Source organism: Columba livia, chromosome 14 (assembly GCF_036013475.1).
Source record: "Columba livia isolate bColLiv1 breed racing homer chromosome 14, bColLiv1.pat.W.v2, whole genome shotgun sequence".
Classification (NCBI taxonomy): Eukaryota; Metazoa; Chordata; class Aves; order Columbiformes; family Columbidae; genus Columba; species Columba livia.
The window spans coordinates 7689782-7716615 of record NC_088615.1 but is presented as its reverse complement, the minus strand read 5'-3'; the positions used below and the strand labels follow the sequence as shown (position 1 = coordinate 7716615).

Below are 26834 nucleotides of genomic sequence, written 5' to 3'. Positions count from 1 at the left end.
GCTAGAAAGCATCAGTACTGTTTCTTACTTATTTGAGGTAGAAATGAGAAAATGGGCTTAGAGCCACTTTGTGTTTAAACATGAGCATATCTCCCAAGTACTTGTTGGAATATTGGCTACAGCGAATGGTGACTTGGCAAAAGTATAACAGAACTTATCAACACATTAACAGCGAAAGTCCTACTATGAGAGATATATTGGCAACCATCAGTAGCTATAATATGAAATTTAACCAGAAATCAACAGCAGAGCTTAAAGATGGTGTTATCCTTATATGTTCAAAAGAGAATGGTAGAGAGGGAAGGAAAACTAAGGTATAAGGGAGAGAGAAAGAGAGTAATATATGTAAGGAAGGAGAGACAAAGAAATGGGGGTATAGAAAAAATGAGAGAAGGAAAGAGCAGAGAGAAAGGAAGAAAGAAAAGAGTGAGGGATCCAGTCTCTTATGGCCCCACAGTGTGGATGACAGGACTTGTACGATGATGTGTGGCCTGGGTGTTCCACGACGAGGATGCTGGGGTCAGGAGTGCAGCGTCCTCCAATGTCTGGTTCCGAGTGAGGGTCCTCAGGGTGCTGGATTCCCTTGGTGAGGCCGAGCTGGTATTCCCCTGGATAAGACTGGTAGGACCCCTCCAGGTGAGACTGGTAGGCTGGTATTCCCTACCTGTGCTGTTTTAGGTGAGCTTTTTATAGCTTCCAGAGTAGAGGAAAGTCTGGAGGGGAAAGTGGTGATTGAAAAAGATCAACAAGTTTCGACAAGTCCTGGGCCATGTTAAAGGATCTCAACTTTTCCCCTTTGTTTGCTGAGCTGGGCATATCAGGAGATGGGGCTATGTGTCCTCCAGCACATCCTCCATCTTCCATAGGTCAGCTGGCTTGATCTGTGGCTCGCTAGCTCGTCGTTGATGTGTAGATCGCAGTTCCCCCTGCTCTGAATGTGTCATCTCCTGGCTGAACTAGTTTCGCCACAATGTTTTCAGCCATGATCCTCATCAATACTCAACACAAGGTCACACTGTAAATTCATAAACTTTACTTTAAGAAAAGTCTAAATAATTTCAAGTTTGACGCAGAGTCTTTCACAGATTGCTCCCATAATGTCCTCATGTAACAAAGGGAAATTATGTAATTAGTCGTGACAATGGACTTCTTAAAAATTTAAATTTAGCTCCGGTTTCAGCAAGAGAGTCTGCACTTTATTAGCTGCAGTTCAGATGCATGAGCTGCAATATCTGCTTGTTCACTCGCTGTGTGTGTACCTTCTAAGATTAGGAAAAGGAACAATCTAATTAGGAATAATCCTGCCAAGAACAAATATCAAAGAAGAAAAGCTAGAAGATAAAAGTTGTGGGTTTGGGGATTTTTTGGTTTGTTGTTTTCTTTCTGATGTAGATTATGACCTTCTCTCAAGCAAAGGATGATGCAGTAGTCCATTTCACAACTATTTATTGTATCTTTTAAAAATATCGTGATATTTTCTAAACATAATGGAGCCTGCACAAAACATGCTGATTGTTAAAAAACAAAACAAAACAAAACCAACAACTAACACAGGATACAGTTCCAATGCACAGAATATGTTTAACACCAAGTAAACTGAGCTGCAGAGAAGGAACAGGCTTTATTTTATGCAATGTTATTGCCTAATCTCTAACTCTCAGAAAGGCAAATAAAGTGCCTTTTATGAGGTTCTAGTCCCTCCAGAGTTATTTGGTAATAATGACTTAACGGGCAAAGTCTGAAAGTAAAACCAATTTTAAGTGAGGCAGAATCACTGCTCTTTGGAGATTATCACTGCAAATCAAAGTCAGCAACAATACCCAGAGCCAAACGGAGAATGTCAGGGTTGTTTTCTCAGTTCATAGAAGCTCCTGAGTTTTATATGGTCTCCTTGCTAATTAAGATTCAATATACCACTTAGCTGTGATCTTTGGTGTCTTCCACACCTGAATAATATTTTTGACATTTAAGTCAAGCTAAATCTGAGTGTCATCGTGACAGTAATGAGCTGTATACTCAGAACTATGTTAAAATAAGGTTTCCTAGGTTGGGTTTCAAAAGTTTCTTTGCAAATCTGGAGGCAGCAGCAGACTGAGCTCTTTTTAAGATAATCCCATGCTTTGTTACAACATTTCAAAATTGAGAGAAAATTTGAATTTATCAGGGTAAATGAAAATTCAAAACCTTGTAAAATCTACATTTTATTTCCTACTTTACAACATAATGTTTCTGCAAGCAGCACAAAATAAATTTTGCCCTTTTTAAGATTGAAAGTCTGGGAATTTTGAGAGACAAAAATTCAGTCCAGCAGAAAGTGCTACTTCTATAAAGGCATAGTTCCTATTTCCAGGTGTTTACTATTATCATCATCAAAAAACCATAACATCAGGTTCCCCCTTTTGCCCTTTATAGTTCAGTGTATTAGTCAGAAATACCTCAGAGAAACAGGTGTATGAGAGATTATCAGGTGTTGAAAAGGAGACGACTGCTTTTAAATTGTTCTGTTAGGCTGGTACTAAAACAACAGCAGAATGATAGGTAGAATAAATGTGCCAAGTAAAAAGAAGCCACAAAATCAGTATTACTTTCATCAAAATATATAAGCCACTGAATTGCAAACTCAGGAATAACAGCTTACTCAGTAACTGTGTAGGGCGACCTGCCAGCTGCTGAGTCACAGCAGAGTGTCGGTGCCACATGTTCCTCACAGCAGCTGAGTTTTCACCAAACTCTGCAGTACAGCAGGTAGGAAATTATCCCAGTCAAAGGAAAAAGACAAGTATGTCTGTTAGACAGCGATATGCAAATCAAACTGTTCATTAACAGGTCTAACCAGCTAAGCAGAATGAGAACTAATCAAAAAAAATGGGAATATGACATTTCTGCAGATGCCTAATTTTTTGTATTTTATTCCTAAGCAAGTTCACTCAAAATCAGTGAAATCGAGCATATGCTAAAGTATATTGTTCTGTGTCACATATACAACGCTGCTTTCTCAAACTGAAGCAAATCCAGAAGATATGCTCACCAGTCTGCATGATTCACAAAGATTAGATTGCTGTATTGATGGTCTAAAACCAGAGAAGAAAAATGTAAAATTCCAACTAATTAATATTTGACATGTTTTCAAAATAATGCATATGGGAAAATGAAAATGTTTTTTAAATTGTGAAAGGGAGACACTGACTAAAAATAAAAAGGTTTGCACTTATATTTTTAATTTTATCACAAAAATTCCTGCCATGCAACTGAAGTGATTTGTAATTTCCCATGGCGAACAAAGGGCCCTCTCCCAATTATATGTTTTCATCCTTGCATTGACTCTGCTACTCACTGGACCCTCAGTGAGTTCATTCAACTCTTCAAACTAGCAGAAAAACACTGAGAATTTTGGGAGGAGGGTTAGTTTTGTGCTCATTTGGTCAGATGAATCAGCTCAGGGTCAGATCAGCACCTGAGCCAGCGGAAGGAGGACGAAGGGAAGAGGTTGCTGCTGGAAACGAGGGGATAAAAAGGAGCAAGAAGTGCCATAGCTGTGAGCTACTGCACTGGCTCAGACATAAAGCAAGATTTATTACAAAATATGAACTCTCATAAACCTATGCAAGAACATATTTGAGGATTTTTTTGTTTCTTACAATTGGTTATCAGCGTTAATTCCATCTCTGCTTCCTATGGTCCCTCAGAACAGTGCATGTTATATTTGAACACATCCCACTTTTCCACTACTAGCAGGTAGGTAACTGCCCCAGACAAGAAAGTTTTCTGGAATTTTGAATAAAAGTAACAATAAGTCCATAGTTCCGTTATTTTCTGTATCTGCACTAACCAGAGACTAGCTTGAAAAAAAAAGTTGGTTTTATGCTAAAATTGTGCCAATGCTTATATTAGGAATCAAACTGTTTTTTTTCTTTAATTGTGTTCTATAAAATATGGGCACAATGATGAATAAATGTAAGTGAGTTATATAAGGAAAACAGATTAGAACTTTCCCCTGTTTCCACACAGTCCTAGTTCCCTACAATTGCACTATCAAAAAGTTGAAATATGTTCAAAATCCCCTCTCACATCCCATCTGTTCAGGACAAAATTTTGCTGTCTTTCCTACCTCTTTCTTATTTTGGGTCCATTATACCTACATAATTCCTCAAGCATATATGGATTTTGCAGCTCAGCAAACTAAGATACTCTACTTACAAAGATGTCATGAGCCGACATTAGAAGCCTGTGGCAAATTTAGTTAGTTTAGTTAATGAAAACGTATAGTTTCACTGTGAAACATTTTCTCTAGGACCAGACATAAAAGTAACCTTAACTGGAAGCACTCCAATTCTACAGCAGCACCTTACAATATTTTTTTCAACAGCAGCATTGAATATATATCTGCTTACCCAAACCACATTAGCTCTGACTGTGCCAGGCATGATATATGCATTTAGTAATGCAATAAGAACTTCCCATCCCAAACAGCCTGCAGTCTAAGTAGACAAAATGAAGGAAGATAGCGACTATTAAGTAGAAAGAAAACTAAGGCAAAGTTCTGAATCATAAACCATATAAGCATCAGGACATAAATAAACTACCACAGATCAAGGAATAGAACAGAGATCTTTTAAGCCCCTCTCCAGTGTCTTAGCCATAGGATTTCTCCTTATGATTAAATGCAGTATGACTTAGCATTGAACTGTGAAGTTTTTAAATCAAGTAGTATTTGTCTTATGTATAAAAATAACATTTCCTTCAAAAAGAAAAAAAAACTATTTTTCTGACACCATGTAACTCTTTAATGTCTTTTCAATTTACAACCACAATGCAACCAGCTAAGACTACCTTTATATCCCATTTACTCATGTTTTTCAGCAGCATGTCCAGATTTTCTGCTTTACCTGGAACTACTTGTGAATTTTTCAGAAACAAATAAAACATTAACAGTAAAACTGAGATTTGTTCATCCTAGGAGTAGATGCCTGACTGGCAAGAACCATCCTATTTGGAGCATTTGAAGATGGACCTGAAATGCCATCCTTTTTTGAGAGTTCCAAGACAGCAGTGGTAAAACACCAATGGAATACTGCGAAACAAAGAAATATCTTCTCTGTCATTAGTTACAGACTGTATATGGCAACTCTGAAATAGCTAAAGACCAAAGCAGGACCTTGGTATTAGCTGAAAGTTCGTACCTTGTGTGGCCTTACGCCCTAAACCATTATAAAGCATTGACTTGGAGGAGATCAATACCAACAAATCCTGGCAGTCTTGGAGTTTGGAGCTTATGAATTCTGACAAGATCACAGCCTGAAACGGTAATTGTCAGAGAATGACAGGATGTTTTTGTGCTCTTATTATACCTAAAAAATGAACATGTTTGGTTTATGTTTATTGGAAAAAAAACAACAAAACTGTTTAACTTCAGCCTTTAGTACTATTTTAGGGCCCTGCATTTTTCTTCCTTGCTTCAGTCAACAAGGCCATCCTCAGATGAGGGTTGGGGCTTTTATTTGGTTTTTAAAAGTGGGAGATTTTTCAAATACATTGCCAGGAAATTTTGCTACAGTTACTAATACCACATTTCCAAGTAGCAGCCAGTGCAATGCGTAAAATCTTCTGGAATTACTAGAGCAAAGAGGAAAAGGAGACACGGCAAGACACTGTATCTTAACAGTTGGATGCCAATTACTGCTCTCTGTTAACAAAACACAGCCCTCTACCAGAGGTGTCTTCATCTCCCCACTTGCACAAAGTGGCAATTCAATTAGGGGTCTCTTCCTTTCACACAGCTCGAAATTTTAAACAGGTTTCACCTAAGAAGATCAATGTTCTCCATTTCATTTCATTGAAGCCATCATTACACTTCTTTATTGCCACCCTAGTTATTCTAAATTATGGCTCTTCCACCATTTGATAAATTCTGTAACATCCATCTTTGTGTGCTTTTAAAGTTCCCTCCTAAGAAGCCATGAAAAATATACCCCAAAAGCACACAGGTCATGAAGTCAATAAATTACACTATTCAAACAGACGTGCTGTGATTTCTGATTTGGTCTGTAGACCAGACCAAATTATACCATTTGTTCAAACTTCCTGACTCTCATAAAGCACTTGGAACATTATATAACAACTTTTAACAGACAAAAATCTGTTGTAAAGTGCTAATCACACATTAAACTCTAGAACTGGTAAATACCCTGAATTCATTAACAGCTCGGATCACATTTGAGAATATTCCTGGACACATATCCAATAGTCACAAGTAGAACCTCCTATAGTCAAGCAAGTACTCCTTTTTCCCCAAACGGTCTCTGTTAGCACAGCTGATATCACAGAGCACATCAGCTTCGGGAGTTGGTTAGGTAATCAGTCTTAGCTTGTTTCTTTTCCCACCTTAAATACTTTGTTCCAAGAAAGTAAAGCTTTTCAAGAGGTGTTGTTGCGCTGTTGCTCAGTTCTGTTCCCAATAGAAAACCACTTAAAGAGTCTCTGAAATCCACGGGGTCTTTCAAGGCTGGCACAAGAATCTGGTATTTACAGCGCCTGCTGGGAAGGTGACACCTTGTGAACTGTTTGTCTTTTCCCAGGTCGCTTCACAACATGATACTTGCTCTCAGTGTGTCATTGCTGGATGTTTGATACAGCTCCTGAATAAAGTAGTGCTGTAGTGTCATCTAGTGGAAAGTTCTGCTTGCTGCCTCTCTAATTACAGTAGCAACAAATAACATGTTAAATAACGTGCTAAATAACTAAAAGGAAAAGAAGTATGTTCTTTCTACCTGCTTTCTGATAATCCACATTCAAGTCCACTATACTCCTATTAAAAGATTTTTTTTTTTTTTTTTCCTAGAAAGCAGGCAATAGTTCGGAATAAAATACATATATTGTACAACACATTTCTTCAGACTGTCATTTAATATATATCTAGTGAGTATTTGGTCTTAACTGGCTGATTCAAATATATACTGAGTTCTGCTGCTATTCTTTTGATTCCATGGCAATATCTTAATGAAAGTTTCTGTTCAATTTTCTACTCTTTTCCTTTATTTACCCAAAATGATGCACATTTTCACCTAATAATATTTCAATTTCCTCTCAGGGATTCTAATGACCTTTGAAATTGGTTTCAAACAGCTGATTCCTTCAGTAGCAATGAGGATATTTTCAAGGATGGCACTAACTGACACATTAGAACCAGGGAGCATAAAGTTGTGGTTAACACACAACACACCAGGGGTGGTTTTTTTTAATGTTATTCCAACTACAGCTACTTTCAGTATTTATTACCACTAGCATTTTAAAGGTCAAAAACTTGACTAGCTCATTTGTAAAGTAATCTATGATTTACTGATAGAAGGTGTTATAGGAATGCAAGATATAACTGACAACTAATCATGAAAGTTCACCGTTTAGCATACAGTGGTATTTTTGATTATTTTAAATAATTAAAATGTGTGATTCACTTTAAATGTTAAATGGCAAGACAGCTTCTTAAAACATTACCCACCCCCCCAAAAAAAAAAAAATCTGAGATAAAGAAGAATTAACCAAATAAAATGTCTTGCTAAGTATAATTGCATGAAAATTAATAACCCTTTCAATATCACTGAACACAAGTGATATAGCTTCTCCTAATCTAAAGTTAATTATTTTCCACTGTGGCTAGCTGGACTTCTGTCTTAAAGGTACAGTTTCATGATTAAACAAGGAGTCCTTCAGGAATAATCTATTTCTTTACTTCAAATTCATCGTTATTTAAATATTTCAAATGTGATTATTGTTTTTTCTCCTCTCTCAAGAAGATGGGGTGGGGACAACACATGCACTTATCATGCTCTGCAGAAGAGAGGAATAAAAATAAGCCCACTGTCAAAGCTAAAAGTGAATACTGTTATTCATGCACAGTGCCCCTCCTTGATAAATCTGTGAATCGAAACCAAGGTTATGCAAGTTTTGAGGTTTTTTTCTTTGATGTTCACAGTCATAAAACTTTTCTGCCCTTTTCTTCAGATATATTGAAAAATAAAAGTTATTTCAATGCTTAGAATTCTGCTTTGCTTGTCTAGCCAATATTGCCCTGACTCCAATATTGGTTGGATAGTAAAAGGCAGAAAAATCAGTGTTGGGTCTCCCTCAAGTCAGAGGTGTATTCATAGAGTCAACTGCAAGACAGTAACCTACAAAGCTATTAGATCTACTTCCTTATAAACACAGCCAAATACTGCGGGAGTCCACGAGGTGGAGTAAAACTTGTGTGTAGAACCTTTTAGCAAAAGTAGATTAAAGCCTATACTTAGTCCATATGAATCATTGGTGAATAAGAGGCTGCTGATCTCTGAATTCCCAACAAAAATATAAGAGCTTCCTTGTGCTTTGTGGAACAAAAGCTGTTAAATTTTCAGTGTCTGAGAAGCCAAGAGAACAGAATGGATCTTAGAGTAGCTTATAGTAACAGAACAAATAAGATACAGACCTGAAGATTTATTTTGTTGCAAGACTACTGAGATTGATCTTCAACTCTCCTAATACCCCCCTCTCCTCACACTTCTTAAGAAAAAAAAAAATCTTTCCTCTACGTAGCAAAAAAGCTGATATGCATCACCTACTGTCTCATGACTAAATGATCTATCTCAGGCACACACAGTCGCTGGGTGGGAAAATGGATAATAAACCATGTACCAGCAGGCTACACTAATATTTGAGACAACCAGTAGAGACAAATTTCCATACTAGGGTAATTTCAGTTCCCCTTCATGATACATTTTTCTAACAAACACAGCCCAAATATGTTAATGAAGTAACTTATTGACTAGTTATCTTGTAACGTCAGTGATTCCAGCAAGCACTCTCACAACAGTGAACCTGTCACACCCATCGACAACTTCAATCAAGTTACGATGCCTTGAATTATAACAACCTGATTGAACTGTAACAACTGCATAAACCTGGGGTTTCAAATGATACTACAAATTTTCCATTTGAAAAATATGTTTGGAAACACGGAACACAATAAAAAAAAATCTGTGAAGTGTATCTCTGGTACTTTCATAACTTGTTTAAAAGTAAACTCTTTCCTTGCCTCCGCCCCCGCATCCCCGAGTCTCTAACTCAGAACACGAAGCAAAGCGCTCGGTTCTGGAGAGGTTTGTCTCACGGTCCCCTACCGCAGCCGCTGTGCGGTGCCCGGGCCGGATCCGACGCCCGGCTCCTTTGCTCACGGCTGGTGTCATGTGACTCCTCCAAGATGGCCGCACTGGAGCGCCGCGCCGCCTCTGCCGCCGAGAGCAAAGAAGACTTCGAGATTATCGACAAAAACCAGGTTCCTAATGCGGCCGAGCTGAAAAGCGAGGAAACAGAGAAAGCGGAGGAGGCGCGCTGGTCTGCGCCCATCCTCTCGCTAGCCAGGAAAGCCTCGGAGAACTTGGCGCTGGGCTACGGCAGCGCGCTAAGATCGGCATCCCTGGCGGGACTGATCCCCAGAGCCGCCGGCACCGACAGCACCGCACGAACAAGTACGGCTCTGCTTCTCTGTAAATTGCTTTACGGTGCAAAAATTAGTTGGCTTCCCCTAAGTGCTGTTGGTTAGTGTCAGTGATGCGTGGTTGTGGATTTGTTTTTAAAAATCTGACGCTGCACTTTTTCAATTAAGGGAAATGATGCGAGCAACACAGATGTCGAACTTAACGAAATTTATTATGAACAGAAGAATCCTAAACTGTGATTATATTGGGGAAAATTGACTTTAGTTTTGTGCAGTAGGCTTTAACTTGGTTCCCTCATTCTGTGATTCCTTTCTCCCCCTCCCTTGAAGTTCTCAGCAGCAGCCAAACTGCACCCTTAACTATCTAGTTGGTTCGTTATCCTTCCAGAGAAGGCTCAGAGAAGGATGAACACTGTCCTTGTACGGCTGTCATGTCAGAAAGTGGACAAGTGAAATAAGACATAGATGTGTTATAAATTACTTTGTAACTATGCTAAAAATGGCTTCTGCTTAACCACAGCTTGCTCTATTAAACATCTACATCCATTAACATAGCAACCATACAGATTTATGGAACAGGTCTCTTAGAACTGAATTAAAAGGGCTTTAGTTGAATTCATATGGAAATTAAATCTCAGTGATGTTCATTCAGACTGGAGAAGAGAGGGCTCTGGGGAGACCTTATTGTGGCTTTTCTGTACTTAAAATTGGCCGATAAGAGAGATGGGGACAGACTTTTTTGCCAACCCTGTTCAAATAGGACAAGGGGTGATGGTTTTAAACTAAAGAAGGGAGATTCAGGCTGGACATGAGGAAGAAACTCTTGACCCTGAGGGTGCTGAGAGCCTGGCCCAGGTTGGGCAGAGAGGTGGTGGATGAACCGTCCCTGGAGACATCCCAGGCCAGGCTGGACGGGGCTCTGAGCACCCTGAGCTGGTGAAGATGTCCCTGCTCATGGCAGGGGGGGCACTGGGGGAGTTTGGAAGGTCCCTTCCAACACAAACTATTTCATAACATGGAAACAAGACCATTCAAATGTAGTGGTGACTGGGCCTGGAGTCCACACTCCAGACACTCAGGTGAGCGCTTGATGGTTTTGGAGCAATGCAGCCCAGTTCTGCTAACTGGTGCTGACCTTTTTGTTTTTAATGATATTAAGTATTTAAGCTGGAGTTCTGTGGGGATTAATCGTGACTGCATGGTGAAATATGTTACTGCTAATGAACTTTTTTTTAAAAATTCCTCAGTGTTGCATGGTCAGGGTTTAATATTAATGTGATCCTGAAAAAACTAGATTTTATCTTTCCCTGCATTCCTAAGTCTCACACCAAACTTCTCACAGATTTGTTTCCTGGATGCCCATCTGGAGCACCTGGGATCTAACCTGACAAAGGGCAGAATATCCCATTTTCTTCAGTTGCATTTGGAATAATGCTGGAAGAGATATAATTCTAAACAACCTACAGCATTTGGCAAGGGGTCGGGAATAAAATGTTCTCTTGCCTGAAATGGAGCTCTCACAATTAATGGAACTTGTATCACAATCTTTCAGCTTCTTATCTGTAAAGAAATGGAATACAACACTACCTCCCCAAATTGTTCAAAATATTCAGATAGTATATTGATAAGTTTTATGGAAAATTCCAGAAAAAAAAAACTGTTCATAACCTAGATATGAAATGTGAACAAGGACCAAATCACCTATTCTGCCTATTCATTGTTACTGTTGACCAAGCACTAAATTCAATTTAAAGCAGGTATTTTTAAGAAATAAGCAGAGGCCTGCAAGACCAGTTGTGGAAAACCAGCAGTTTGTTCCCTGCTGCCGCCTTTTTCCAGAAATTTTGTAACCTCTACCTGCTCCTTCAGATCTGTTGCTCACACGTAAACAGTGCTGCACACCATACAGTCAGCTGGACACATACAAAGGAACATCATAAAACAAGTGTCTGCCATTATGTCCTGCCTTGCAGAGAAGGCTGGGAGCTACAAATCTAAAGAATACAAATCAAGACTTGCAGTCTTAAAGAGCAAGAGATAATGAACTGCTTTTCTTTGTGCTTCAGTGTTTTCTGACTTCAAAATGTGGTGAATAATCACAGAAAACAAGGCATGGGCCTCAAAAAGATGTTAGAACAAATATACTTAATTATGAGACTGTATGACTGTGTTCTTCAAGACTGCAGCAGAACATCTGTGATCTTTTGCGCTTACGTAACTCAGTTCCTAATCTTTGAGGCTTGGCGTTGGTCACGTATCTAATACCTGCCTATTTTGCGTGTACCAACTTGTACACAGTTTTGCAAAAGATGTACTTGACACTGTAAATTTGCAACAGCCTAAAAAAGAATGTTCAAGTAATTATTTAACCTAATACAAACCCTTATTAAGATGCCGTTTTATACAAATTTTGACTCACAGTATTATTTTTTATAAAGTCTTGTGTATAATACAATGCCTGTGTCTTGAGCAAGGCTTACAATCAAAGTATTCCTGATGAAATAAAAATTCAAATTCAGGAGGCCATCAAAATAAGTTGCCATTGCTACCGAAACACCCCAATACTCAAAGTTACTCATTTTCTGTTTCTGCAGTCAGCTTCTTTCCTATTCTGATGTGCAACCTGACAATATTGACATAAAAAGTTAAAATATTACAACCCTTTTAATCCTCAGCCTCATCTCAAGACGTTAAATGCTATTTTGAGGTGTCTGCTACATTGGCTACAGCCATTGACACAACAGGCTGCTGAGAAGACAGGACTTTGTGTGCTTGTGATTGTTGAGATCAATTGGATTAGAACGACATCATTTTCACTGTTTTGATGTGGGAGTTTTGCTTGGTCTAAATCCTAAATTAGCATTATGTACAGAAAAAAAGGAAGGTAATAATGAAAATTAGTACCAAAGAGAATTTTTCATGGTGTTAGGAATACCGTTAGTAATCTTGCACGTGACTACCACAGGGGCTCTACCTGTTCGACTTGGCCTTTTGCAACCGCCATTTCTGTGAGCGTGGCCGCGTTTGGTGCCCAGGTGACAGGATTCTCCTCACGCAACAGCGCTGGCTCACAAGACCATTTAGGTGGGCAGCGGTCTGCATCTGGCAGCCCCTGTGACAGCCTGCTGCTGACTGAAGGAAAAGCGGTATCTGGCAGCCTGGTTTTAGCTCCTTCGGGTGTGAGGGAACAGCTGAGGGCGCGGGCCCCGCCGCCCGGCACAGACTCGTTCTAAAATGGCGCCCGACACTCGCTCTCGCGAGAGCTCTCGGGGTGCTGGCGCAGGTGCCGTTGCCGCGGTAACGCAGGCGGGCGCTGCCCTCCGGCCGCCGTCCGGGAACGGCCCCGCCGCCCGGGAGGTGTCGCTGGGCCCCGGGGGGGAGAGGGGACAGGTGCCGTGTCCCCCCGGGGGGCGGCGGGCCCTGGGAGCAGCAGGGCCTGCGCAGCAGCCCCCGTGTCACCTCTTGCCGGCGCGTCCTTCGTGTTGGAGGGTTCGCCCAGACCGTGTCCTACACCCGTCTCTTCAGCCCTTCGCCTCCGTAAGGTGGGGACCAGCACGGGAGGTATCGCTCTTGTCAGCGCTGAGAGGGGTCAGGAGGAGCACGTTTCTAAACCCAGCTTTTCTTTTTCCGCCTGTGTGTCCCCGGGCAGGTGCACGGTGCAGCGCCATGGAGGAGCGCGCCAACCTCATGAACATGATGAAGCTCAGCATCAAAACCCTGATCCAGTCGGCCCTGAGCCTGGGACGGACCCTGGACTCCGACTTCCCCCCCCTGCAGCAGTTCTTCGTGGTGCTGGAGCACTGCCTCAAGCACGGCCTCAAAGGTGGGCGCCCGCTGCCCTCGCTGAGGAGGGGCAGATGAACGGCTCTGTGTTGTGTCTTGTTGTGCCTCCGGTTTGACTTCTGTACAACAGCATTAATCTCATACACAGTACGATGCTAATCAGTGTTACAGGTATAACTTATAGACTCAAGCATTGGAGATTCCATCTGAATATGAGGAGAAACTTTTACTTTGAGGGTGCCGGAGTCCTGGAACAGGAAGGTTGTGGAGTCTCCTTCTCTGGAGACATTCAAACCTACCCTAACACGATCCTGTGTGATCTGCCCTGGTGAACCTGCTTCAGCAGGTGGGTTGGACCAGATGATCTCCAGAGGTCCCTTCCAAGCCCAGCCACTCTGTAATTCTATAGTTCTGTGAACTGTGCAGTTACTTTCCGATATACCCTGTATTATGTGCCTCCTGAACTGTCAGGGTATTTTTAATGCCCCATCTCCATTGACGTATTAGGAGCTGGTAAGACAAAGTAAAACACAGACTAAAATTTGTAATGCTGAAGTAGGAAGCCTGTCACTTCTCCTCACAAACTTCTCTGTTTATTCCCTTTAGTGAAGAAGACTTTTATCGGACAGAACAAATCATTTTTTGGTCCTTTGGAGCTAGTGGAAAAACTTTGTCCTGAAGCATCAGATATAGCAACTAGTGTTAAAAATCTGCCAGAGCTGAAGTAAGTTGATTGTTGGGAATGATGCGTTTTGCTTATACTGCTGGGGGAAAAAAAAGAACCTTTTGTGTAGTCTCTTGCCCTCCTTAATGAGATCTCATTCCCAAAGAGAAAAATAGGGTGTGTAGGAGGCATTGACTTCTCTAAGAGATAAAGAGGACATCTCAGACTACTCAGTGCTTCTGATTCAAACAATGCTGTCAGGTTAAAAACAGCATTTGGAAACTACTATAACCTTGCTAAAAATAACCATAATATCATCGGAGATGTTTTCTTTCCTCTTCTTTCCCTCGCTTTTATGTCTGTCTCATTTTGTACATGGGTTAGTAGTGTTTCATTTGGGTAATTCAGGATGATGGAAAGAGACCAGTTTTAGTGCTAGAACCCATCAATAGTTGGGTTATGGTGGTAGTTGAAAATATGTATGTCTTTCTAAGTTAGGAAGAGTTTGCAATATACTTCCCCTCGCTGAACCAATGGGATGTACTTAAATGCTTCTGTGTTCTGGAGACAACACTTCATTTCCCCAAGGATTGGGGGGGCGGGGTGTGTTTTTTTGTTTGGGTTTGGTTTTTTTTGTCTGGGCATTTTTTTGGTTGAGTGGTTGTTTTTAAATCACTAACAACCTTCATCTGCCCTTGTAAAGGGAGAATTTTGACTTGCACAAATCTGCTTAATAAAATATTTTTTGGTTTTTTTTTTTACCAAAACATGCAACTTTTCATTTCAGGACTGCGGTGGGAAGAGGAAGGGCTTGGCTTTATCTAGCACTCATGCAAAAGAAACTGGCAGATTATCTTAAAGTACTCTTGGACCATAAGCATCTATTAAGGTAAAGTGTAGACATATGTAGATTGTATTCACTCAGTCACTGAAACCTTGCATTGCTGCAGCAAGAGGTCGTTAATTGACCACTTTAAGCTTGTTCTTACAACCTGCAGAGGAGCAAGTTGTTAATTGTTTTTGCAGTGAACCTACAGAGGAACAAGTATTTTCTGTGAGAGTACTTGATCTTCTGCTTTGTGCAATAATTAGGGAAGGGGCTGATCAACTGAGCTTTAGAAGGGCTACAGAAATTATTTCAGTGGTGGAAGTACCATTATGATTGTTTGATGTGCAGTGATGCCTTCTAATATTTCTTCTAGTGAATTTTACGAACCTGATGCGTTGATGATGGAGGAGGAAGGAGCCGTCATTGTGGGTCTGCTGGTTGGACTGAATGTTATTGATGCAAACCTTTGCTTGAAAGGAGAAGACTTGGATTCCCAGGTGAAGACTGAAGCTTAAATAAGATTAGTCATTATAAGATTCTAGTAGAATTAAGCACATTGATAAAAACTTTACAGAGATGGGTCCTGAATTCTGTTCCGAATGGCGCGTATTGAAGCTGGTTATGTTTCCCACGTTGAATCAAAACAAGATGCATAAGTATCCATCTCTTTAAGTAGCAGTTTATGGAAATGCTGTAAAAACTAGTAACTGCTAGGAAAGTGAGCACGCTGAATATGGTCATTTTGATGCTTTTATGACAAACACTAGCTTGCACATTTGCTTCAGCTGGGAAGAGTCTAGGTATTATCTGTCTCTGTAAACTTAAACTTCAGATTTTTACACTTTTTCAAATATCCTGCAATGCGTGCTGCCATGCAGAATTGCACTATGAAGGTATGTTAATATTTTCAATATATTTTTTCAGGTTGGAGTGATTGATTTTTCCTTGTACCTTAAGGAAACACAGGACAGTGATGGCAAACAGTATGTATGGTGAATTAGTGATTCTAAATTATGGGGTGTGTAGAACAAACCTGTCAGACAGTCTGTGGGAGCACATGAGTGCTAGAGAGGTCAGACTCTTTCAATCATTCAAAAAACAGAATCCGAGATAGATTTTGGTAGCTAAACCTAAGTAATAATTTCAAAGGTGGAGTCCATGGTGTTTTTAACAACAATACTGTGTGGAGAGTTTGTATCTTGAGCTGGGACCAAATTAAAAGCACCCATAATTTTAGGTTTTGTTTTTATTGGGGTTTAGGAGCCATAATCTGGCAGGTCACCCTCTGTTAAATCACTGCTTTGTTTCTAAGCATTTTCAGCAATGCTCTCAAGTAGCTGTCTTTGTGGGAAAGATCAGTTATGGAGGAAAAAAAAAAGTACTTTTACGTGAATTAGAAACTTCAGCGGTTCGCATCACTATATCTAGAAGACTTGTGGAGAATGGAGGGGGCTTCACAGTTTGTGTGCTCCTGGTGCTTCAGAGCACTTTAATATTCAGCCGCTGGGGACAAGCAGCTCAACAGCTGCTTCATCTCCCTTGTGCTTCTGGTCTAGCTCGGGCACAAGTATTTTTAAAAGAAAAGGAGAAAAGGTTTCAGCTCAGTTTGCACGTCTGTGCTGAAGACTCTAGTACAAACTAACAACTTAGGATAACGGGTTTTTTTCTCAATCAATCAATAATCACTTTTCCTACTAGAGATGGAGGGATTACAGCTGTCCTTGACCAGAAGCATTATGTGGAAGAACTTAATCGACATCTAAGGTGAGATTTTCATCTGTACTAATGTATAAACACTTGTCTTGTTTGTTTTTTCCGGTATGACTTCAAATGTCTCTGCTGTCAGTCTCGCAGATTTTTGCCTGACATTAAAATGCCTTTCTGATTATTTCCGAAAATCTCAGTTTCACTTTGTGCTCTTACTCTTCTGATGGCATATGCAATGCAGAAAACAAGTCTGTGTAATGATAGTTGACTTTTTTGAGACTTACTAACAGAAGAATTTTGAGCTACTTTTTCAAGGGAAAACTATTACAAGTGCATCTGGAAATTCATACTTTAGCAGAAGAGTCTTTATTCTTCCCCATGGTTGTTCAGTGGAAGGAGCAGGTCTCATGCTCTTGAACATCAGTGAGGTGTTAAGCCTGCAAAAGATAAGCCAGAACAGGGCTGCCAACTCTAGGGAAATGCATGGTCCTGTCGGTGCTTAAGAGGGACAATTGTCCTTCCTCTGAGATTTATTTGCCAGCTCACCAAACTATTTCATTATTAACAAATGCAAGATGGTGAAAGTATTGTTGAGGATAGGAATAAATGTTGAACACTAGCATTTCTTATATTGTTTTTATGTGTTTCTTTTCCTTGCTGCAGTTGCACGGTTGCAGATCTTCAGAACAAAATAGACTGTTTAGAAAAGACCAATTCGAAACTTCAGGAAGAGGTTTGTGTCTGGTCTGTTAATTATTTCACATAACTCCTTTGCTTCAGAGGGAAAACTCCCTGAAAATAGATATTAGGCCTAATATTTGAGTTCATACTAATGAAGTGTGGGGGATTGGTAGGACTGGCACGGGTTGGCACGTGGGGAAAGCTTCTACATTATGTCAGCTCTTAAAATGCTCTTGGGCACCTATTAGAGAGGTTTCTTTAATCAAATTTTTTTGTCTTGCAATGGTGTCTCCACCCAAAAGTAATCGTACTGCTCTAACGAACGTGGCTTGTGCCGCTTCCTTCTGCACATACACATGTGCATATATTTGTCAAGTGAGTTAAACAGAACTCAGAAAGAGAAGGAAAAGAATCACACTTCAATTAGCTGGGAACTGAAATAGAACCCGGCAGCACACATGATAATGGTTGTTTTGGTTTTTGTTGTGGTGGTGTTTTACTGTTTATATATGTTATCACACATATGAGTTCAGAGTGTGTCCGTGTAGTCCAGTTTCCAATGCGTTTTGGGGTGTCTCCACTTGAAAATACCGTAAAGTTCCACAAGTGAACGTCATCCCTGACTTGCTGCATGACTTCTAGTTCATACCAGAATGAACACCACAGATCACAGATATGTGCTGGCTTTTAGCCTTTTACACTAGGATGCGCTTCTTTGCACAGTTAGTATTTAAAAATAATTGATGAGGGCATGAAGCAGAAGTGAGCAAATGTTGGTGGGCTCATTAATGAAGGCTGTGTGGTTAGTATGACTGCAAAGGGGTCAGGCAGCTTCTGGGGAGAACAAAAGGCCCAAAAGGGGAAGAGAACAGCACACCTGCTACAAAGGCCAAGCTACTAACTTTAGAATTCCTCCAGATGTTGCGTGCTTATACAGTGATTAAATATATATATGTTCTCTTTGTAAACAGCTTGCAGCAGCAACTGACCGAATTGGATCACTTCAGGAAGAGCAGCAGCAGTTAAAACAACAAAATGAATTAATTCGTGAACGGAGTGAAAAAAGTGTCGAGGTGGGATGCCTGTTTAAAGATGATGAGGATCCTTACAGTAACTGATCTTTTTTGATAAACTGCCGTTAGCGCTCTCAAAAGCACTTTGAACTGGAAAGCTAAGCGCAGTTGAGTGTGCTCCTGTCTAGGTCGCTGGCTTTGTGTGTATTATGCACAGACATTAGATTTTTGCTGTTCTCTGCTGCACACTTAAACATTTACTTGCAGAAGGGAGGGAGCATAAAAAGTATTGGAGGGGTCTCCTTTTAATTTTAGTCTATTCTTTGGCATTTCAGCTTATTAATGTTTGTGACCTTGTTTATAAAATAGTAGGATTTTGCTTGAAGTAGCACTCAGGAATTTGAGGCATACTTTAAATACTCTGTGGTCTTACACGGCTTTTTTCATTGATCTTTCTCACAGGTAACAAAAGAGGATACAAAAGTAGAATTGGATACTTACAAGCAGTCACGCCAGGGTCTGGATGAAATGTACAGCGATGTCTGGAAGCAGCTGAAAGAAGAAAAAAAAATTAGGCTGGTAAGGAAATTAACTCTAGAAAGTGAAATGAAAGATAAAGGATTCTGCCCACTTTAAGATAGCCTTACGAGTACAAGCTGTGTGCTCTGCACTTGTTGGAACTATTGCTGTTCAGTGCTGGGCCTGCAGCTAAGCAGCAAAACAGCTCTCTTCTCACCTTTCCTTCTCCTGGGGGGAAGGAAAGGAAAAAGGAAGAAAGACTCACGAAAAACAAGCAGATTTTATAAAGCAATAAAAAAAAAATGGATAATAATGTGAATATCATAAAATATACAGAGCAATGCTTAGCCACTGGAACACACACTCCCAACAATGAGCACTGGCGGGTGGACACTGGGAGCGCAGGAAATCCAGCTCAACTCAGAGATCACAGTGGCCATAGGGGAGTCACAGGGATTTGGCCCCAGGAGCAGCAGCAGGGATGGGACCTCTCAGGGACGGTGCCCGTCGAGGAGAGGGGGAACTTCCTGCTTATATATGGAACATGATGTTCATGGTATAGAATTCTTCTGTTGGCCAGCTTGAGTCAGCTGTCCTGGATCTGCTGCTCCCCGATTTATACACCTGCTGATTTGCAAACCATGGGACGACCTTGGTTTCCCGAGCAATAAGTATCACCATCAGTGAGCTCTTACATTCTTTCATTCCAAATCCCAAACACTGGATAACTTTAACTTGATCCCAGGATGCTCTGTTATTATTCTCAAACTAAATTCAGAACAAAAGACCGTGCTAGCTACCAAGAAGAGAATGGACCAACGGCATGGGAAATAACCTTGATTCAGCCAAACCAGCACAATAGCTATTCAGAATTCCTAATGGAATTGCAAACAAGGCGCTGATATTTGTTATTTAGAATGTATGAGAAGAACTAGAAATCGGGGCTTTTGGAATGCTGAAGATAAAGTTAAGAACTTGCCAAGGTTATTGTAGCAGAGACTAAGATAAAACCACAAAGAAAGGCAACTGTCTTTATCGAGGAAAATGTGGTATGGGCACAACAGTCACTTCCACAATGAGCTGCTGATTAGTGTCTGATGGAGGGGCTGCCCAGGCTTGCTGAAGCCCGTGGCTCTTGTCAACCCAACTCCAGCTGCCAGAAGGAATATTTCGTTTGATGGGCTGCTAAATTACACAGTGAGCTCTACACTTCAGGGCAAGGGTGCAGATCTCATGGCATAGTCTGGAGAGCTGAAACAGTATTTCGGTCTTGCTAACTCTCAGTATTATTTGGAACCTAGCCCTTTTGTAAACTCATAGGCCAGTATTATCTTAGAGTAATGCATAGTTTCGGGTGGGGAGGTTACGTGGGTTTTGTAAATACTTATCCCTGATTTATCACTACATAGCAGTAACTAGGAAATCTCCTTGTAAGGAACTAGAGAAAGAACTGGAGCTACAGATTGGAATGAAAACAGAAATGGAAATTGCCATGAAACTTCTGGAAAAAGATACTCATGAAAAACAAGACACCTTGGTAGCACTTCGCCAACAGTTAGAAGAAGTGAAGGCTATTAACCTGCAGATGTTTCACAAATCTCAGGTATGTACGTAGCGGAGAACAGGAAGAGCAGCTGTAGTGTTGCTCTTTCACACAGTCTTTGTGCAGTGGGAATGTACATGCACTAGTGTGCATCTGAAGCAATACTTAGATGCAACAATTTTCTTAAAACTGTATAAAGAATTGGTTTTTCTAATTATGCTTCATTATTGATAAGAGATTGGATATGTTTGGAAAGAGGGTTTCCTTGAGTATGCTGTGTAGTGTGCCACGGGATCATCCAGCTAATGCTGAGACAAAGGGAGAGCTCTCCCAGGGGAGAGCGTGGTTGCGGGGACCCTTGTTCTAACCACGGAATGATTAGTCTTTAAAAAATGTCTTACTGCAGCTGAGAACTGTCTTCTCCTTCCCATCTGTGTTGTCTTGCCTTTTACCTGAACCGCATTTAACACTGTTTGCTGTAAAAACCATCAACAAGCCTCTCTAAACCAACAGAAAACCATCATTTCTCGTTTGCTTCCAGCAGGCTGTACCCAGCGGGGCAGCTGGGTGCTGTGGCCAGGGCAAGGGCAGCACTGAAGTTGGGAGCGGGGAGCTCTGCGGCCAGACCGGGCTCTGGAGCTAACAAAAAATTGTTGGATTGCTTTAGGTATTTTGCTATAGCCCCTTTAGCATAAGACCTGACTCTTCAGAAGTACAATGATTAGAGAAGTGAAACGAAAAACGTTTTGTTTTCTGGGCCTGTCTCCCTTCCTCAGTCTCTTCCTTACCCTGGCGGTTTTTAGAGTTTACTGTCCCAGTCCTTTGTGTCATGTATATTGCAGGGGCTTGGGGATGGCTTGGCGTTTTTTTGTTATTTGGGTGGGTTGTGGTGTTTTGATTTGTTTTTTTCAATTGGAGAAAAAATGTACAGGTCAGCATTTCTACAGGAAGAGATGGCGTGGAAGTATTCACACATGAAGTACAGAGCTTGTCTGTGTTAATGATGTTGGAGTTCAATAAATATCCGGTGCCAGAAATCCAGAGCGGATTTCTCCTCGTTTTTTGGGGCTGTTTCGCAATGCCCGTTGAGGTTTTACCCAGCCTTCGCTCCTTCCCAGGTACACAGACACTCCCAGTGCTGAGCGGTGCCTTTGCTTTCAAAAGCTGCATTTATTTTGTGTCTTTTTTGGCTTCCTGTTCCCTGCCTGCTCAGTGCAGTTGTTACATTCAAGTCATAATAGTCATAATTGGTGTTCTTATCCTGGTAATTTCTTTCTTCAAACTCCAAAGAAAAGATTTTTAGCTTGTAGCTGGTCTCATAGATCAAAACTTAGTACAGTCAGGGTGTTTTTTTCTGAGCTCTTAATAAAACAACTTGAGGAGTGTCTGTTCTGGCATTATCAGCATTTTGTATGCACATTCCAGTCAGACCCAGGCTTGGCCCATAACAAGCTAAACATTCTTTATCTAGTGGCAGACTTGCATTAAATACTAATGCTGTGTGCTTTAGAAAACAAAAATGTGTTGCCTGGAGTATCTGTTCACTTTTTCCTACAGAATGCAGAGTGTTCATTACAACAGAAAACAGAAGCAATATCCTCTTTTGAAGGAAAAACAAATGAGATGATGTCTTCGATGAAACAGATGGAAGAGAGGTAATAATTGCAAGCTCAGAAAATCAACACTGAAGTCAGTAGAAAACTTCTGACTGAAACCTCTACGGGATGACCTTCCATTTCTCAGTATAGCACTGTCAGATATGTCTCCTATAGACACTTGGCCATACATGCTGGCATGAAGTTCTGTTTTCTTCTCTCCCCCTTAGCACCTTCTGCACGTGTCTGTTCTCTTTTCTCTCTCTTTTTTTTTTCAGAAACAGTTGCTTTCAGGAGTAATTTTTTTCTCTGCTAGCATTTTCAGTTCAAGATTTCTATAAAGATCTGTATGATAAATCTAAAAGAACAACATGAGATGGTGTAGGTAAGGAGTACGTGAATCAACAACAACTGAACATGTTCCTTACTTTGTAGGTTGCAGCATGCAGAAAAGGCAAGGCAGGCTGCAGAAGAAAGATGCACCAAGATGAAGCAAGAGCTTGCAGGCAGGCTCGACACTTGTCAGCAGCAGATGTCCCAGCTGGATAGCAAATGGTATTTAATCTGACCCATTTTTTTCCCTTCCCTTCTGCCATTTCTTTAAGAAATGCTTTCTACTCCTTTTGTGCTAGGGTCTAAAGAGGGGTAGGTTTGAACCATGTTGTAGGAAAGCACAGAAGTTGTGTGTGGTGAACTGTTAGCATGGGGATTTTGAACTGCTTTTTCCAAAACATCCAATTCGGAGCACAGAGTGCCAGTAGAAATCTGGTCATTCTGACGAGCAGTGGAGCTTTCAGTTGCTTTTTCACCAAATGAGGAGATAGAAACGGTCGTGCTTGTGCACTGAGCACAGGAGTGACTGTCATCCAAAGGACTGGGGTTTTGCTTGGGGTGTTGGGAGCCGGGGAGCATCCTGGTGTTCCTGGAGAATGTTCAGCCTCTAAAGATTTCTGATACCTACAGAAAACGCTTCTTTCCCAGTTCAGACTTCAGGGTACAGTGTCATTTTCAAACATGTCTCTTTAAACACTGGTTGTCAAATATCTACTTGTGGGGATCATTTTTTCTTTTAATCTTTTTTCTCCTGGCCATTCATTGCTGCTTGTTTTCTGTGACCTGAAAATGCTGATGCCGTTTTTGCTGTCTGCTGCCATAACATCCCTGTTCTTTCCTTTCCCAGAACACCACTCTAGTTTTTGCCCTCTTTTGGACAAGGTTTCTTCTCCTTATACTATTCCTATCCTTAAGCGCTATAGGATATTTTCCTGCTCTAGGCTTTCTTAGAATGAATTATTTTTAAATAGCTCAACTCTGGAAAAGGAGTTAAAAACTGAAAAGGAACAGAGACAAACTTTGCAAAGAGAGCTACACCAGGAGAAGGATGCTACCACTCTGCTTAAAACAGAACTGCAACAAATGGAAGGACTGAAAAAGGTACGCACAGCGCAAAGGCGCCCAGCGTTCAGGATTAAAGCTGACGTAGAACCAGTGCGATGTTCGCATCTGTAGGAGAGTAATTTCTTCTGTACCAGCCTCCTTGGGGTGGTTCCAGAAGCTTGGTTGACGTAACGCGAGTCTGCGCATGAAATGCCAGGAGAAGGAACTTGGCGCGGTACAGGGCGCGGGCGATGGGAGCGGTTGAGCTGGTGGCCCCAATGCTCTGTGTCTGAGCCACTTGCCAGTCAGCAGCTGAGCTGAGACACTGGGGACAAAAGCTCAGCAGCTGTCCTGTGGTGAGATACCCCTGCTCAGGTAGGAAATGGCAAGTTCAGAGGTTTCACTGAGAGTGTGATTCTTTTAACCATCTGTAATAAAATAAGAACATGTTTTCAAGCATACAAAACAATTGGATGCAATTTATTTTTTAAGAGTGAAAATTCTTGTTAACCTAAAGGGAATCTGTGCCTGTGTATCTAGCCGTTTAGATTTCGAAGGCACCAGTGTACGCCAGTATCTGTACGCTCGTGTGTGGGCACAGGACTGCTGGTCTTGTGGTCAAGGATGTTTAAACGTCCTGTGGTCAAGGATGTTTAAAGCCTGAAAATCTTCCTCTCTTTCTGGTCGATATGGTTAAATGATTTCATTGTTTGTGCTCTACAATAACCCAGGGGTGGTTCACCCGTGCGATTCTAAAAATCAAGCCTTTGGAATAGGTTTAAAGGCGCTTCTTGTTGTGAACTGCTTGGGTACTTTGGATGAACTACCTGGTTATGGGTCAAACTTGGCACACAAAAAACCCTTGATTTTGTGCTTGATTTTATAGGAACTGAGAAAACTGCAAGATGAGAAGCAGCAGTTAGAGAAAGTCTGTGAGGAGCAGGAGCAAGCTCTCCAAGAAATGGGACTTCATCTCAGCCAGTAAGTTCTAGGAACTGAACTGAAGTGACGTAGCTGGGAGGATGGGCTATCAAAGACATACAAATAACTTTAAAACGCATCCAGTTATAAAAATCAGTTAAACACGAGAATTTTAGGATGCAATTAGTATACGTGGGAAACTAAGCAGCCATGAAATAGAAGTGAGGGAAGATCCTTGCATGAGTAAGCTGGCTGAGCCAGGAAACGACGCAGTAAATGCTGAGCTCTTGCAGTGGAACTTTCGTTTCCCACGTTCCTCTGCATGTACTGAGAAGGGCACAAACCCCCAGTGACAAAGCTTCCTGGTGCTGCTGAGCGGTTCAGAGTTGTACCAGGGAGCTGACCGAAGATCTGGGTGTAGATTCAGTGGCTGGACAGTGGAATGGCAGCTAAACTGAACACAACTACGTGTAAAGTCATGCAGAGGGAATGACTGTCTTTTTTTCCAGATCAAAGTTGAAGATGGAAGATATCAAAGAAGTAAATAAAGCGCTGAAGGTACTCTGCATCTCATGGATATTTTCCTTAAGCATGCGCATTTAACACCTTCAAATTTCACATGGTTATCCTACTTAAAAGATGGCTTTTGAAAATACCAACAGTGTTGGTAAACAGCCTTTGAATTTGATTTTATACGTTTATTTCTATCTACAGTGAGATTTTCACTTTGATTTTCTAGGGCCATACCTGGCTGAAGGATGACGAAGCGACTCACTGCAAGCAATGTGAAAAGGAGTTCTCCATCTCCAGGAGGAAGGTAGTGGTGTTCAGTGCATTTTTCTGTTTTCTGTGACAAAAGGCAAAAAAATTGTGCTGTTGCCGAGTTTCTGAGGGCAGACTGGCATTGCTTCAGTTCCAGGGCTTGTTGGCATTATCAATACAGAGGGAAGTAATTGGGTATTTCCCATCCTAAAAGTGACGTTCTCCTCCTGCCTGGGCCCTTCCCTTGGCAGGGAGCTGCTGTGGGCTGTGTCCCCTCGTGACGTGGCTCGTCACGTGTCCCTGCTGGGCTGTGTGCAGCGGGACAGGACGCTCACAGGCCCCGCACGCTGCCTTTTGGGCCCCGGGGTTTGGGACAGCCCAGCGTGGCAGCCCAGGCACCCGATCTGCGCGCGGAGCCGTGCCTGTGTGCGCTCTCCTGAGATGATCCAGGCCGAGCGCTGGGACCTGGCGGCTGAGCGGCCCCTCCAGCCCCAGGGGCTGCACGGGGATCTGGGGCCGCACCCCTTCGGGTTCACAGGTGCTGCTGGGAGAGCTGGGGCTCTTGGGAGGACCCCAAAAGCTTTTATAAGGTCTGATTTATCTCTTCATGATGCTCCGTTTTGAGGCAGCTGTGCTGATTCTAACTCTCCGTTTGTAGCATCACTGCAGAAACTGTGGGGACATCTTCTGCAACACTTGCTCCAGTAATGAACTTGCGCTGCCATCGTATCCTAAGCCTGTCCGTGTTTGTGATACTTGTCACACTTTACTCCTTCAGCGGTGTTCGTCTAACTCCTCCTAAGGCTTTCGTAACCTCGACGGGACCACTTAAACATTGGAAAAGTAGCCATTATTTTTTTAATTCTGCATTCCAGGCACCTTCTGTGCAGCAGACTGTCTGGTCTGGAATACTTTCCACTGTAAGACAGAGCAGTGCAAAATAATTTGTAGGGATTATGCAAGCTAATGCTTCTCCAACTGGAATAATTAAGACAATTATATAAACTGTAATTTCCCTCAAAGTTCTATTTGAAACTAAAATGTAAACTCACTTTTCTGATTTTTATAGATATTTGTATTAAAATTTGTATATGGTATTTCTACATTTACTTGATCCCTCTAGACATCACTGTCTGCACATTAACTTCGGTTCCTCTGCATCGTCACAAGGTGCTCCTGTGTTTCACTGGCTCCTGTACAGTTTTGTATTTGAAGTACAGAGAAGAAAGGTCAATTTATGAATTGTCTATAGAAAGAGCTTTACAATGAGTGTCAATGAATGTGCCTTCAGTTCACTGCAGAGTCACAAACTACGCCTTGTACCTGTTCTGACAGTCGCTGTGACCACAGTACGGTAGTTACACAATAAAACCTTTGCAAAAACTGAAAGCAAGGTTGAAGTTCTGATTTTTAACAGCTGCCAGTCGTGGATCCCAGAAGAGAACACTGCACCATTGTGCACACCGAGGCTGAAGCCAGAGCCCCTGAAATGCATCTGAGATGAAGCCAGTGCTGCTGGTGGAACTGCCCCCGTCCTTCCCCAGAACAGGGGGAAGTGACTCCAGCTTTGCTGTGACCACCTGGCTCTTGCTCACTTGAGCTGCCTTGACCAGTGAGTGTTCCTGGCTTCTGTGTGTCTCCTGCTCATGATGATTTCTGCAGCCTGAGCAGGAAACCCTGAGCTGAGTCTGTGCCAAGCTGAGCTCTGGCACCAGCCCTCCTTCTCTGGAGACATTCAAGACCCGCCTGGACATGTTCCTGTGCGACCTCACCTGGGCGTTCCTGCTCCAGCAGGGGGATTGGACTAGATGATCTTTTGAGGTCCCTTCCAATCCCAAACATACTGTGATACTGTGAGTGCTGCCCGCAGGCAGCAGCCAGGAACAGCGGCTGCAGGGTTCAAGGGCTCAAGATTTGGCCCTTTCTAGATCCACCACTGCAGAAGATCATGGGGTTTCCTTCACTGCATTA

At 41.7% G+C, this 26834-nt stretch overlaps 2 protein-coding genes across 4 annotated transcripts in view; one reads left to right on the top strand and one right to left on the bottom strand.

The window, feature by feature from the left end:
* The window catches only part of ADAMTS2 (ADAM metallopeptidase with thrombospondin type 1 motif 2), a 244086-nt gene extending 231378 nt beyond the window's left edge, over positions 1-12708 (bottom strand). The window contains exon 1 of the mRNA XM_005503424.3: positions 12444-12708. The gene's annotated coding sequence lies outside the window, so the exon portion shown is untranslated. The remainder of the gene's footprint in view (positions 1-12443) is intronic.
* RUFY1 (RUN and FYVE domain containing 1) lies at positions 9206-26252 on the top strand. Of its 3 annotated transcripts, none has more exons than XM_005503422.4 (18): positions 9206-9500; positions 13119-13292; positions 13859-13976; positions 14704-14805; positions 15119-15242; positions 15670-15728; positions 16444-16509; positions 17116-17185; positions 18105-18206; positions 18609-18725; positions 20101-20268; positions 21766-21863; positions 22239-22358; positions 23108-23237; positions 24067-24161; positions 24611-24659; positions 24841-24918; positions 25522-26252. In XM_005503422.4, the coding sequence occupies exons 1-18, from the start codon at positions 9233-9235 to the stop codon at positions 25663-25665; spliced, it is 2082 nt and encodes a 693-aa protein (XP_005503479.2). In that variant the 5' UTR covers positions 9206-9232; the 3' UTR covers positions 25666-26252. The 3 variants fall into 3 exon arrangements, with proteins under 3 accessions (XP_005503479.2, XP_021144692.1, XP_005503478.1); XM_021289017.2 differs by lacking the exon at positions 9206-9500 and adding an exon at positions 12773-13006; XM_005503421.3 differs by lacking the exon at positions 9206-9500 and adding an exon at positions 12792-13011.
* The last annotated feature ends 582 nt before the right edge of the window (positions 26253-26834 follow it).

What these genes read in the sequence shown, in the direction of transcription:
- RUFY1 (XM_005503422.4), top strand. Translation starts at nt 9,233, where the DNA reads ATGGCCGCACTGGAGCGCCGCGCCGCCTCTGCCGCCGAGAGCAAAGAA. An exon ending in GGAGTGAAAAAAGTGTCGAG is followed by an intron (nt 18,207 to 18,608) that starts GTGGGATGCCTG and finishes TCTTTCTCACAG; the next exon opens with GTAACAAAAGAGGATACAAA. An exon ending in AAATGGAAGGACTGAAAAAG is followed by an intron (nt 23,238 to 24,066) that starts GTACGCACAGCG and finishes TTGATTTTATAG; the next exon opens with GAACTGAGAAAACTGCAAGA.